General features: G+C 37.9%; 1 protein-coding gene across 2 annotated transcripts in view; it reads left to right on the forward strand.

Moving 5' to 3' along the window:
• Window positions 1-7,144: 7,144 nt before the first annotated feature.
• LOC111578245 (cilia- and flagella-associated protein 46) overlaps window positions 7,145-14,382 on the forward strand; it is a 66,999-nt gene continuing 59,761 nt past the window's right edge. For both annotated transcript variants that reach the window (XM_035954920.2, XM_035954921.2), the window contains exons 1-7: window positions 7,145-7,509; window positions 7,589-7,710; window positions 9,308-9,439; window positions 9,762-9,826; window positions 10,732-10,896; window positions 11,607-11,730; window positions 12,204-12,298. In XM_035954920.2, the coding sequence (XP_035810813.2) occupies window positions 7,461-7,509; window positions 7,589-7,710; window positions 9,308-9,439; window positions 9,762-9,826; window positions 10,732-10,896; window positions 11,607-11,730; window positions 12,204-12,298 (752 nt within the window). In that variant the 5' untranslated portion in view covers window positions 7,145-7,460. The remainder of the gene's footprint in view (window positions 7,510-7,588; window positions 7,711-9,307; window positions 9,440-9,761; window positions 9,827-10,731; window positions 10,897-11,606; window positions 11,731-12,203; window positions 12,299-14,382) is intronic.

Here is a 14,382-nt window from a genome sequence, read left to right on the forward strand (position 1 = left end):
GTACAACAGAAAAAAAAAGGCACCTGGCAAATGAAATAATACTGATGAAATAAAAATGCAAACGTTTTTTGTTAGCTCAGCTTATTATTATATCAACACTCAGTTTCAGTCATTAATGCTAGCTTAAGGGAAGAATAATTGACTGTGGCATATAGAACTCAACGCATTCAGAAATTATTGGAGGATTATTTTTCCTGACATTTTCTATTTAAACTGGCCAGAACCCTGTTACTATAGGGCAGCACCTCAGATGCATTTCACAAGCTAAATGAAGCATGTAGCATATATATTTATGGGTACTAATTAGCGAATGTTAGTATAGTAACAAACCTAATTAAGATGGAAAACATGATAAACATTGCAGATTAGCATTTAGCTCAAAGCCCTGCTGTGCGTAAATCTTGGTGAAATTTCTCAGGGGTTTCTGGTAATGTGTGCAGTGGGGAAATGGTAGGGACTGACTGGAAAAACACTTCTAATCCAGGCCAGTCTAAACCTTTGCACAAGTAGCAGATCATTTTAATGAGCATTTCAAAGATACACCACATCTTACTAATAAAATATTGATAACATTTTCCTACTTTTATATGAAATTCACAACAAATTTTATTTCTCATGCCAATGTGTGCTATATTTTAATAATAGCCTATTTTAAAAGTATTGCTCTCTATTGCAGTACGCTCTGCCATCAAAGACTCAAGTGTTTGTTTAATGCAGAGATAAATAGATCTCTCTTTTCATTTATAGATGAACTGTTCTGATGTTCATCTAAGACATTTTTTTATTTCTATATGCATCCAAATAGTAAGGCATAATGGAGCTTTTGTGTATGTAGGGATATTACCAGTGTAATTAGAGCTGATGTAACCACTGTTTAGCTGCTGCCATTCTTGTGTATGTGGGTTTCACATGTACAAAATGTTTAATTATTGATACCAATTTGAGAGTTGATCAATATTTTATTGGATCCTGCTGATTTACCATCTTTAGGCTAGGCTGATGTGTGGGGATTTTCAGTGATGTTCAAAGTTATGCTGTCAGGGGAGTAGATAATGCATAATGAGTTTACTGCTCACGGTGTGCTTGATTCTTTGTGAATCAGAGGCAAAATGTACATCTGTGTACCTAGATGAAGATTATATATGTAAATGGTCAATATCAAAAACACACCCACTCTCAGAAGGCGTACACTACACAATTTCAAAGTGGATAGGTTTTCAAAAGTTTTCCAGGTCAAATGTGTTCTATCACAGCACTGTTCAGAATAGTTTTGTCTTCAGTTCAACACAGTGTGAGATATCAACCAGCTGCTGTAAACCTGGGGGGTACTCCATCAACACTGCTAATTAAATCTGTGCTTAACTGGGGTGAAAAATCAGTTTGAATTAACACTGACCTTCATTTGAGGCTCAAGCAGTTCCATTACCACTTAGCCATGTCTTGTCAGTGTTAACTCCAACCAGGCTTTAAAGACTTAAAGACTTAAAGAGACTTTGTTGTCATTGTTCAGAAGTACAACGAAATTTGTCTGAAGAACACGACAATTAGCAGCAGTGCAAATAATAAAAATAGTTTAAAAATACTCTCAAATAATAAAAAGAAGAATCAAAGTACTATATACTAACAAAGTTAACAATCTTGCATTATGTACACTACCGTTCAAAAGTTTGGGGTCACTTAGAAATATCCTAATTTTTTTTAAAGAAAAGCATTTTTTTTAAATGAAGATAACATTCAATGAATCAGAAATACAGTCTAGACATTGTTAATCTAGTAAATGACTATTCCACCTGGAAACAGCTGAATTTTAATGGAATATCTACATAGGAGTACAGAGGAACATTTCCAGCAACCATCACTCCTGTGTTCTAATGCTACATTGTGTTAGCTGATGGTGTTGAAAGGCTAATTAATGATTAGAAAGCCCTTGTGCAATTATGCTAGCACATGAATAAAACTGTGAATTTTCATGGAAAACATGAAATTGCCTGGGTGACAACAAACCTTTGAATGCTAGTGTATATATGCAGAGTACATAAGCAGCATAGAACTGATCATTGTTAAAAATAAGATCCTATTTTGCAAAAAAGAAGCAAAAGCCAGAACGTTGCTGATGGAACAGTATAAAGATTATAAAGCAGTCATCATCACCCAAAAGGGGCCAATACTAACACAATTGGCAAGACGGGGGAGATGGCTAATCACAATTTGTAAGGTATACTCAGCCTACCTATTGTTTTAGTTTTTAAAAAAGAAATGTTTAGATCACTATGTACACTAACACTACTATACTATGAGTAGGCTGAATAATATCAAAATTATTTTTGAAGCTATAGTGTAACTCAGGGGAATTCACATAACCTCAATGCATTTACTTTTAATTAGTCAGTAAGGTGTTTGAAGTCTTTCTGAACTGATAACCTTTCATCTATATGCATTCCTCTGTTACATCTCAACAGCCAAACAAAGAATGTGAGAAAATAAAAATGAAAATTCTGCAGAAACACATTTTACAAATTGGTAAGTAGCCTTTAATGAAATATGAAATGTGTTTTTTATTTATTTAGCCGCCTAAATAAAAGATAGTTACCACTGCAATATCAATAGAATGTGTGCAAGATCACAATTTTTTATTCATGGACAAATCTGTGCAACAGAAATGCTTTTCTACGCATTGAATAACCCTCTGCAGTAAAGCTGTTCCACATTCAGAGGAATCTGTACAATCTCTGAATTTATAATTATTATTACTTATGCATATTTCTTGTTTATTTCTTACTTCTCAGCTGAGGCAGTTACATTTTGCTGCTGTAATTTCTCTGCTGCTGCTTATCTTATCTTAACCCGCAGGACCCAAAGCATCCTCTGGTAGCATCCCGGTGCCAGACACCACAGGGACAACCCCAGAGGTCTCGAGTTCATGCCCCAACATGAGCTGTTTTGGCAGCACAACGGGACCTGCACAATATTAGGCAGGAAGTTTTTTAGCATGTGGCAGACTGGTGTATATGCCTCCCAAATCCCCCAGCTCATGATGCCCAAGGCGTGCCTGACTCATGTGTGAGCAGTCCTTATTTTGTAAAAACACTGAGCAACTCATGCAATTCTTGCTTTAGCAACTGCAGTGCTCTTCTGCTTGCAGGGAAAGGGCACCTGTGTGTTTGGGGCTCTAGATGAGGAGACTATTTCTGTAGTAGCAGAAATGCCAGGGGTAAGACCAAATGTGGCATGTTTTGGATGTGTCATGACATAATTAGAACAAGTAATTCATTAAGGAATGAAGTTAGTAACTTCTCGTAGTGGCATTAACAGGAACTATACAATCAATTACTTGTTGACAAATTTTCTTTTCAGATGTACCCACAAACAAAATGACCTTACGCTGAGCACAGGCGTGTGTTACGCATGTGTACGTTATGTACAGAGACCGAATCGCATGACTTAAATATGTAGCACGCGACGGGAATTGATGGAACTCAGAAACACCCCCACAATTTAATCAGTTGTTCCTTGTATCATTTCCCACGGTTAGTCCTGAGCTGCAACGGTGGATTTGTAGTAGGATCGCAATCATGAGATCATCAGCAGGCAGCTGACGTAGTGTTCACTTGCTGTCGTAGTTGCAGTGACGCCACGCCGCTACCTCGCAATGACACAGAAATCTTTAACAAATCCGTGGATCCAAAATCTAATCACTTTGTCCTTGTGTCATTTCTGACCTTCCCTGAAAATTTCAACCAAATCCGTTAGTCCGTTTTTGAATAATGTTGTGAACCGATAGACAGACAAACCAACGGTGATCGTCACCTAACTCCGCCACATTCCTTGGTGGAGTAATAAAGAATGGACTTGCCATAGTTAGTGATAATTGGTGTTTAGATGCACTGCAAGTGGTAAAAAACTATAGACAAGTAAATTCAGCCCGAGTTAGAGAACAAGTTCTAAATGTATGTTTTCAAACACTTACCTGATGTGAATGTGAAAAGAAATTTAACTGAACTATCTTTTGGGATTTTTTTTATTAAAGTCTTTCAGTTAACTTGCTATAGAGCAGCTGTGGTTACCTTGGTTACTGAGCAGGGGCTCTTATGAGCCACAATAATGAAACAGAACTCTCATTTAATTTAGCAAGACTTAATCATAATAAGCCAGGATTTTTTTAAATCTACTCTGATGGAACGGGGGCCCTGGATTGTATTTTCTTGCTCTTTTTCTGATTATAACCTCCAAGCACGTGAAATAAAAATACATTTAAAATGCCTAACAAATTGCTTCTGACTCATCTTGTTTATCTGAATGACTGTTTACAATGAGCATCCTGGGGAGAAACACGGGAGCCACAGCCTTTTGGGTATTTGCTTGTATTCATGTCTGGAAACTGCTGGTGATTAATGTAATTTCACTATTGGCTGTGTATTGTTTATCTTTGTTCTCCACCTTGGTAGGCATCAGTGCTGCTGACAAGATTGTGTCATGTAGTTATATCCTCATTAAATGTGGCTGGTGTCTGTGCTCTGGACCAAAGATAACTTACAGACACAGCTCATGGATCATCACTTAATGGCATTTCAATTTCCTTTCTCAATTTACAAGAGACCATGACCTAAACAGGGCGCATTTCAGCAAAACAGTATTTATGATGGCGTGTAAACACAAGCTGAATGGAGCTAAAATCTGCTATTGAGCCCTAACTGGAGCTTAACATTTATTCATTGGATTGAACTTCAACTCTTCAGTTCCTTAAATTAAATTCTGAAAAGAGTCCAGGCTTGTTATTCATGTAATCCAGGACAGTTAAGTCTTTCTTTGTGAACATGAGCCATTCCTGGAGCTGCTCCAACGACAGTAAATTAAAATCAGATATTGCAGTGAAAATGCCCTGGTTGCTTGTTTCTCTGGAATATTGGCATATATCCTGTCTTATAACTGCTATTACTTTTTATTTTATAAAGCTATTTTGGGTAAGCATTTCCACAACCTGCCTGGACATTAAATATTGAAGCCTTGTTTATAGACTTATATGAAAGATCTTTTTCAATGTTGGCAGGTATTGGTTGAATGTAATCAGATTACAATATCATTTTTGTAATATATTACATAAATTCTCATTCACACGATAAATACCACTGTGAAGATTTGTAAGCAATGTGTACAATAGGAAAGGTGTATTGTTGTAGCACACTGGATGACAGTTTGAACAAACACATTAAACATTTTCAGAACCTATTTATCATCATATAGCACCATCTGTGCTGTCCAGATTGTTTGGCTACTGATATTGTGAAGCCACTCTGACAAATCATGTGGAAGGAATTGAATATAATGCTGACATAAAACAAACTCGTTCAGGTGTATTTTAGGAGTAGTTTAAGCATTATTTTTTTCATGTTTAAATGAACAACCACAGTGCAGGTGACAAATGAAAATGCACATGGCTGTGTCACCGAAGTTGGTGCAGTATTACAAAAATCATATTGCATACTTATGAGATGTGTCTTGAATATGAATGCCTCACCAAATCCCTTTTAGTGACCCATTCATGGAGATTTTGTTCATCATCCCTCTGAAATGTCCACAATTTCAGCATATAGGTGTTTCTCTTACAGTTAAAAATACAGTAAAGCCCACCTTTATTAGCAAAAGCACTGTATGACATGACAGTTGTGAAATCTGAAACAACACATAAAAGCACCAACTCACACCATGAAGTAGGTCAAGTGACAGAGGAAAATCTTTGTCAGAAAATAATTATATATTTCACACTTAAAGCTATTCCAAAGGGTGAATATTCTCTTTGTGTGTATTTTTAGACAGATCCCATGATGAACTGCTTAACAAATTTGCTCGAGGGCCACCGAGGAGCTATCTATTCTGCTTTGAAATACTGGCAGGTAATTCACGATTCTATCAATTAAACCTCCAGCTAGGAATCCCAAGTCCATTAAGAGAGCTGCAGCATTTTGCCTTGCTCCACTACTTTGTCCCCTGTCAAATCAGAGGCACTATTTGGTTTGACCAAGTAAATTATATTTGCACACTGAGTGGCCTGATTTCTCGTGATGCACTTTGAAGTTGAGACCACATTCATGGCTGACCTGGTGTGGCCACCACAGACTAAAGTCACACCAGAACCACACAACTAGTTGTGAAACCTGCTAGAGTTCTACACACATACTCACAGAACTGAATTGTATCCATTAACTACTATTTTTCTGGTAGAACCTTTGAGCAGAACACTTTCTCTGATGACTTTGTTCTCGTAGAGATGTATTATAGCAGCAAGCCTCACATTTAACCACATACAACCAAGTAGTTCTGATGAACATTTTTACACAGATTTTGTAGCAATTCAAAGATTGTGTTATTTTCATTTTAAAAAAGGAGTATAGACCGTACAAAAATGCACCTGTTTTCATATGTAAATCAAGATTTGTGTATGTTTTTATCAGTTAAAGTGTGTATGGTTTAGGTGTAGCTGTGAATTTAGTTGAAGCTGTTGCACAGACTCTTAAAGAGGGATGAAGGGTACTTTGAAGATCCCTGGAAACAAACTGTGAAAACAATGTAAGACTGACCCAGAACCTGCAGCCTCAAGAAATTAAAAAGGCAGGATGGACAGAGCGCGTTGTATCAACTAGGTGGGTGTCCTGAGTAGAGGACACTTTTGATCTAAGGGCACACTGTAATTATTCTATGTACATTACAAAGAATTAAAACACATTACTAAGTGTTGCAGATTTTTAATCAATTGAGGGTTACATAATCATAACTTACTGCGCTGTGTGTGAGTTCTCAAGTTCTTCTACATGGTAGTCTTGTCTGCATAGGAAAATCATAAGGGTAAGTAACCAAATAATAACAATTAATTATTCGCATACATTGATTTGATGAAAACGGTTTAACAAGACATTTTATGCAATCTAAATGTGAGTAAAGTTGTCAGTCTAGCCACCTTATAAAAATGTCTGGCTCCACCACTGAAACAGTGAGCTGTTTAGTCTCTGACTACTAGTTAATTACATATTATGATGCAGATAGTTAATCATGACACTAACTTGTACATCCGCTGTGGCGAAGCAGAGTTTTAAACATGTTTGTCCCATTGATGTTCCCGTACTTCAAACCCGGTAGACGGTTGCTTAGCAACACTTCCAAACTACAAACCACGGATCGTTGCTTGGTTAAAATCTAGCTAGTATCTCTGTAGTTAATGGCTATTTCTTAAACAGACTACAAGTTAAGTAGGGTTTTTTTAATGACGCAGAATTAACCAACAGTCGCATAGTTTTTGTAATTGTTCAATAGTTTAGCGTTTTTGTAGACCAACAGGTTACACGCACCTGCGCACTGGTAATGGCTAACATTAGCATTAAACTGACCAATATTAGTTTGTAGCTAGCTAGCTAGCTACCGTTAGCTAACACACACTCAAATACTACCAGTATACTAGTTAACTGAACATGGACCTGGATATTCGTCAGTATCTTGCCAAGGCAAAGAAGCACCAAGGTTTGTTGTGTCATTAGCTACAGTTGTTAAGGGTGTGAAGAGGCGTGAAGGTTTGCTGTTCTCATCCTGTTTGTTTCAGACTCTGGAGCTCTACAGTCAGCCTATCATTTGATCCAGAACACGACAGCAGCTGGAAGCAGCAGAAGAACTCCACGTATTTCCTCAGACTTGTACGTCGTTTGTGCGGAAGAGGCTCTGCAGGTAACAGAGGCTGGGATGATTTGCTGTAGTGGTGCCTGGTTGTGTTATCAGCAGAGCCGTTTTTAAGATACACCGAGGTCATGAGTCGCAGCCTCTGAATAACAGGCTCCGAATCAGTCGAGCCCAGGGTTGCCTGAACAGGGGGCGAGAGGACATGGTGTATTTATGCCTTTGGTTTGCACAACATGCTTTTAAAAATAGAGACTGGTTTTGTCTGGTGTTTTACTAAACTAAATTATTCAGATTTTACATTCTTATAACAGAGGAATTATTCCTTTCAGTTCTACTGAAAGAAATTACATTACATTATATCATACAATAAACATGATCTTTAAAAATTCAGTAACCAGCTTTATACAGAATCATGTATAGACCTAAATTGAGGACAACACAGTAGATATATGCCTTGGCCTACACAGTCAGCATCAGATGTATGAAAGACTGCAATAAGAAAGGACATGCTCTGAATGTACTTTTAGCGTTGCTGTGAAGAGTGTTTTTATGTAGTGAGGAGTTCATGACTGCTGAGATGTCACATAAGACATAATGCTTCAAGCAGCCTCCAAGAATGAAAGATTTGCATCTGAGTGATGATACCATAAAAATGCACTCGCATGTTCTGTGGAAGTTTGTGAATTCTTAGTCACAAAATTTCATTACTATGCATTATTGTATAATGTCAGTAGAAGTCAGAGATGACCTATTGGGTTTAACAGAGCCTTGATCCTTTTGAGGTTGCTGTTATTGTGATTACCTGATGAAAACATTGTGGTGATAAAAAGCCTCTTCAGTACCCCTCTGCTGGAAAAGTCTTAATATAGATCTCATTTTCTCATTGTTTTTATGAAGTAACTTTAGTTAGCTTAATCTAAATATTCTCCCAGCAGGGAATAGTAATGACTAGTTACTAATGTAGACAGAACTGTCCAAAGGCAAGGGAAATATATTTGAATAATGAAACACAAGGATATTCCATAATGTGATTTCTTCTTTCTTCACCCCTATATCATACAGCAGGTTTTCTGTGAAAATGCAGCGTGCCTTGAAGTGTCAGGCTTAAGTGAATACTGAATTAGCCCCCAACCCTGGTAGAACTACATTGCAATATTCTTCAATTTTCCAGAGAGTCATAAATATTCCACTTGCATGCAGACATTTCCTGAACACACTTATCCATTGTTCATTACTGTCAGATTTCACTTATTTTATGAGTCTCCTAGATAAGAAAAAAATGAAATATTTTATACACAGTCATAGCACAATTAAAAGCTTACTGTGTGCAGTTTAAACTATCTCCCATGGCAATACTGCAGTTCTTTGAATGAAAACCACCTTGTGTGAATTTATTTGACAATTTACACGAGACAGTATGTATCACGGCACTAAGGAGGCAACACTAAGGGAACCAGCCTGCAATTAAGATAATCTTCTTGTCATGCGTAAAAAAAACGTGCCTCTCACATACATTATGCCATTTGTGAATAGTTTTAATAATGCATCAGACTCAGGAAACTTCCGGTTACACAATCTAACTGCAGATGAGGTTTAAATATTTATTTAGTTTGGCCTTTGTGTCTCTCTTTCTCTGTGTTTTCAGCTGGGCTGTTTGGAGATAAGCGCAGCATGTCTAAAGATATACTTTGAAGGGAATCCGCCGGCTAATCAATTTTTGTGTCGAGCCTACCTCTGCCAGGGCCAGCTAAAGTCTCCGCCGGCCCCTGGGAGTGTGGTGAGGACAGTAAATTGGACACATCTCCTCAAGGGCTTTGTGTGTGTTTGTGTTTCTGTGGCAGTGTGGTATGCACACACAATTACTGTAGGGATACACTGTACTTATTTTCACAAAAAATGAAGCAGATGCCCTAACTTTGTGAACAAGCTTTAGTGATTTAGCCCTTGTTTCATTTTTTTTTTAGCACAATTTAAAGTCTTGTTTTTTGTTTTTTTGTCAGACTACAGCCTCCTTTGAACATTCTATTTCTATTCTCTTTTGTATGTTTCTATGATATGACAAGTTCTCATTTACCCTTTTGCATTATTTTCTATTTCAGGAAGACTTTGAAGAAGCTGTGATGTGTTTTGTGAAAGCAGCTGAAATTTCAAAGCATGACCCACGGTATGCAACCTCTCAGCAGTGTGCTTGGCTTTGCTGTTACAGTGTCAAGAAAGTTGACCATTTTATGCTGTGTACAGTTGATCATCTCTGATATTGTTTGGCAGTTGCCCCTATAGTGCCAAAGTGCTTTTGTAAAAGATGTAATGAAAGTGAAATATGCCCCACAGGGAAGTTTTTTGTTTTTTTTAAGATATGGTAGATTACTTTCAATCTGCTGCACAGAACTATTTTAAGCATTAATGATTTAACTAAATAATATTGTTGAAATATAACATGATTTTCATGCTTCACCCTGACCCCTTATTCACAAGTGGATCATATTCAGAGCATGTGTTCTTAATTTTAACAGCAGACTAATATTATCTGAGAGCAGGGTGAAAGAGGCGAATACATTTAGCTGTAATAAAAAAATCATGATTGAGTTGTTCCCTTTGTTATTTACTTTGAAAGATGTGCTTGGAGATAACTGGCTTAGCCTTTGCAGGCAATCCGCACTGAATCTCTTTGCTAATGAACTCATAACCTGTCAATAGAAGGGCTGAATGAGCAACCCCAGTAATACCAAAGGGAATACATATCTAATACATCCAACCCAGATGAGTGCACAGCACATTCTCTGGTGCATAAATTAGCTCCACTCAAACAGTCTACTCACACAATTTTTTTCCCGAAACACCACTACGAATTCATAAATTTCACTTATTAAGCTTAACAGGCCGCGCTCCTGCAGCTCATTTTGCAATTCTTAACCTGCACACATTTGCAATTCACAGGACTTCTGCTTACAGACTTGACGTTTGGTCTGAATGGGGCTGTACTAAGAGATGAAATGTTTTACACGTGTATCATATAAATAATGCAGCATTCTGTATTTACTCTTTATGCATGTGATTTGTGCATCACAGATACCACTTCATGGTGTTCAATGCCTCAGTGCTGTACTTCCAGACAGTGCATCCTCTCTTGCAACCGGGGCGATGCCTCCACCTGATCCCCTCCCTCAAAAAGGTGGTGCAAACTCTGGAGGAGGTGGCAGACCAAGACCACAACTGGAGGGCTGAACTCATGATGCAAGTGGCCCTGCTATGCTCTGTTACTCATCTTTCGTTAATATGTCCGTTTCAGTTTCCATCCATTCTCTGCGAGATTCTTGAAGATGATGTGCAGGGCTAATTAACCAGCAGTTCATTTATGACCACGGTTTTCTAGCTCCCCAGTTAATTAGTTGCCTTTTAGTCATGTACAGAGTGGAGAGTCTGTTCTAATGTAAGCTGTTTAATCATGTTCTCCCTTGACACCTTGGACCCAAATGTTAATTTTGTCTTTGTTTAATGAACAATTCTAGTACCACTCCTGTACAGTGTAATATCAGTCAAAGGGTATTAGAAGGATCAGGCACAGTATGTCTGGCATGAGCAGCATTCATCCATAGCGGATAGACTGACCAACAATCACCATTTCCTTTCAAAGCTTACTACAGTAATTCCAGTGCATGGTCTGATATGAACTAAATGCAAAAAAATCTTCAGTATAAAGCAGTGCAATTCCAACACTAACAACATATTGACCTTAGAGACACAGTGTCAACAACAGTGAATATTATAAGTGTCATAAGGGAAAGCTATTATGTTGGATTGTATTGGTATATTGATTACATTGCATTTACAGTAGTTATATGTGTATATAGTAATAAACTGGGAACTTGGCATATGGCGCTATATAGACTATAAAACTCGCAACATGATCAATGTCCATATGCCTGCTCTCTGTCTCTTTACAGGCACCTAGTCAGATGCCTTGTGGACTCTGGGAAAGTTGAGGAGGCTGAAAGTTTTGCCAAAGCTACAGAAGAATTTATCAAGTTGCATACTCCACATCTTTATCAAAGACTCTTTACATTACTGGTAAACAGTGTGTTGCATGCAGAGTAGTTATCTTGGTAGTTTGCTTATTTTAACTGATTAAGAAAAGCAGTAGTGTATCAATCTTTGTGGTTATTTTTGTCATGGTTAATAGGTTTTTAGGATGTTCAGAACTATCCGAATCCAGAAAGAGCATTTCATCTTTCAAAGTTTCTGAAAATCTAAAAATCCTTGAAATATGAAAACACACCATTTTCATAAGACATTGTCAATAAGTTTCTGACTAACTTGATACTAGTTTATTGCAGTTGGCCAATGGTGATACTTTCTGAACATGTGACAGAAAGTCAAATTGTCTGCATAGAATACAGTACAGCTACACTTTTAACCTAAGGTTTAGCCCATTTCTATCCTGACCCTATTTATACAAATGGCCCATATCTTGTACTAACCTCAAAAGAAAATCTGTAGATTTCAGGATTATAAAGTGTAACGTCTAACTTTTCTCTTCATAGGTACAACACAAGCTGTCAGAGAGGGATGCCCTCCTTGAAACAAGCAGGCAATGCATTACCTTGGACGTCATTTTCAAAATACAGGAATTTAAAAAGTACGTTTCTGTGTTATATTTACATAAAATGTAATTCGGCTTTATTGACAAGAATATGCAAGAAAAAATATGCCTTTGATGTCAAAGAGAAAATAGATCTTTGCAAAATCATGTCAGTCAATTAAAAATATATAAAGTCAGGTAAATGATTGCATAAATATTCACCCCCTTCAGGTCAGCATTTAGTTTATACACCTTTGGCTGCAGTCACAGCACTGAGTCTGTGTGGATTTGTCTCGATCAGTCTGAACATCTGGACACTGAAATTTTACCTCATTCTTCTTTATGAACTGTTCAAACTCTGTCAGATTCCACAGGGATCATGAGTGAACAGAACTTTTCAGGTCCAGACACTAATTCTCATTTGGATTGAGGTCTGGACTGTGACTCGGCCTCCAGACCATTCACCTTGTTGTCTTTGGACCATTTCTGTGTAGCTTTTGCTGTATGCTTGGGGTTGCTGTCTTGCTGGATATAAATATCTTCTCCCAAGTCGTAGTTCTCTTTCAAACTGAGTCAGAATATCCTCCATGATTTGGCGATATTTTTCAGGATTCATGTTCCCCTCCACCTTTACAAGCCTTCCATGCTGCTGAGAAGCATCCCCACATCATGATGCTGCCACCACCATGCCGGAGATGGTGTGTTTGTTATAATTAGCAGTGTTTCGTGTTGTCAGACCAAAGAACTTTCTTCCAATTGACCTTGGAGTGTCCCACATGTCTTTGGGTGAATACCAGGCGAGATTTCATATGAGTCTTTTTCAACAGTGGCTTTTTCTTTGCCACTCTTCCGTACAGCTTTGACTGGTGAAGAACCGGGCAACAGTTGTTGTATGTACAGTCTCTCCCATCTGAACCACTGAAGCTTTTAACTCCTTCAAAGTAGTCATAGGTGTCTTGGTGGTCTTCTTCTTGCACAGTCATTCAGTTTGTCGGGACGGCTAGCTCTAAGCAGATTCAAACCAGTGCCATATTCCTTCCATTTCTTAATGATGGATTTAACTGAACTCTGTAGGATTGTCCAGTGACTCAGAAATCTTTTTGTAGCCATCCCCTGACTTATACTTTTCAATCATCTTTTCTCTGAGTTGTTTGGTGTGTTCTTTTGTCTTCGTGTTGCAATTGTAGCAGGAATACTGATGAACCAGAGACTGGACCTTCCAGATACAGGTGTTTTTAGACTACAGCCACTTGACAGACATTTTCATTTCATCACAGTTAGTGATCTCCATTTCACTAACTGTGACATTGCTTGCATCAACTAGCTGGACCTCTGAAAATTATCCCAAATTATATTGACCATTGTTTCATGTATAAAAATAACAAGGTGAAGCATCCAAGAGGGATGAATACTTTTTCTAGGCATTGTAGTTGGATGAATTATTGTTTTTGTGCTTTCATGATGAAAGCATATTCCATCTGTCTCCTGCTAAAATAAACAAGTTCTACTGTAGCTGTAGTTGTCCACAAAAAGAAGCCCTTGATCTGCTTGAATAATGTTTGCTTTCAATAGTTGTGGAGGCAAGACTGTGTTTGAATGTGTGCTTTTGTGATTGAGTGCATGTTTACTGTTTTTAGAACACTTCTCACCAACAATAAAGGCAAGCTGAGTCATAAACTTCACTGTTTTTGACCCTTTTAAGGGTTGTGTCATACCAAAGTTATATTTTGTGCCATTTGTTGAAGTCTTATTATTCTGTTTCTATTTTTTTTATATATTTGCCATGTTTTCTTAAGCTGTAGGACTTGCAGTGGGATTTTTTTGTGTTTTTGATCTTAAATCTTTTTTGCCTTAAGCTAACTTGCAAGCTCTGCAAACATTAAACCTAGGTCAATGGGCCAGTGATTCACCGGCTTGCAGCTCAGCCTGTGGCTTCTCTAAGTAAGCAGGTTGAGCTTGCTGGCTGCATACATTGATAATATAGCACCATGTCTTCTGGTGGTGAATACTGTAGTACAAACCCAACCCCCCACCCCTTTTCTGCAGGCATGTACTCAACATGTCAGAGCTCCTTATGGCTCTTCATTTCAGTTAGAAACGTAGACAGCCTGACTCTGTCAGGCCCAGCCATCGTCAGCACC

This window comes from Amphiprion ocellaris, chromosome 16 (genome assembly GCF_022539595.1).
Source record: "Amphiprion ocellaris isolate individual 3 ecotype Okinawa chromosome 16, ASM2253959v1, whole genome shotgun sequence".
NCBI lineage: Eukaryota > Metazoa > Chordata > Actinopteri > Pomacentridae > Amphiprion > Amphiprion ocellaris.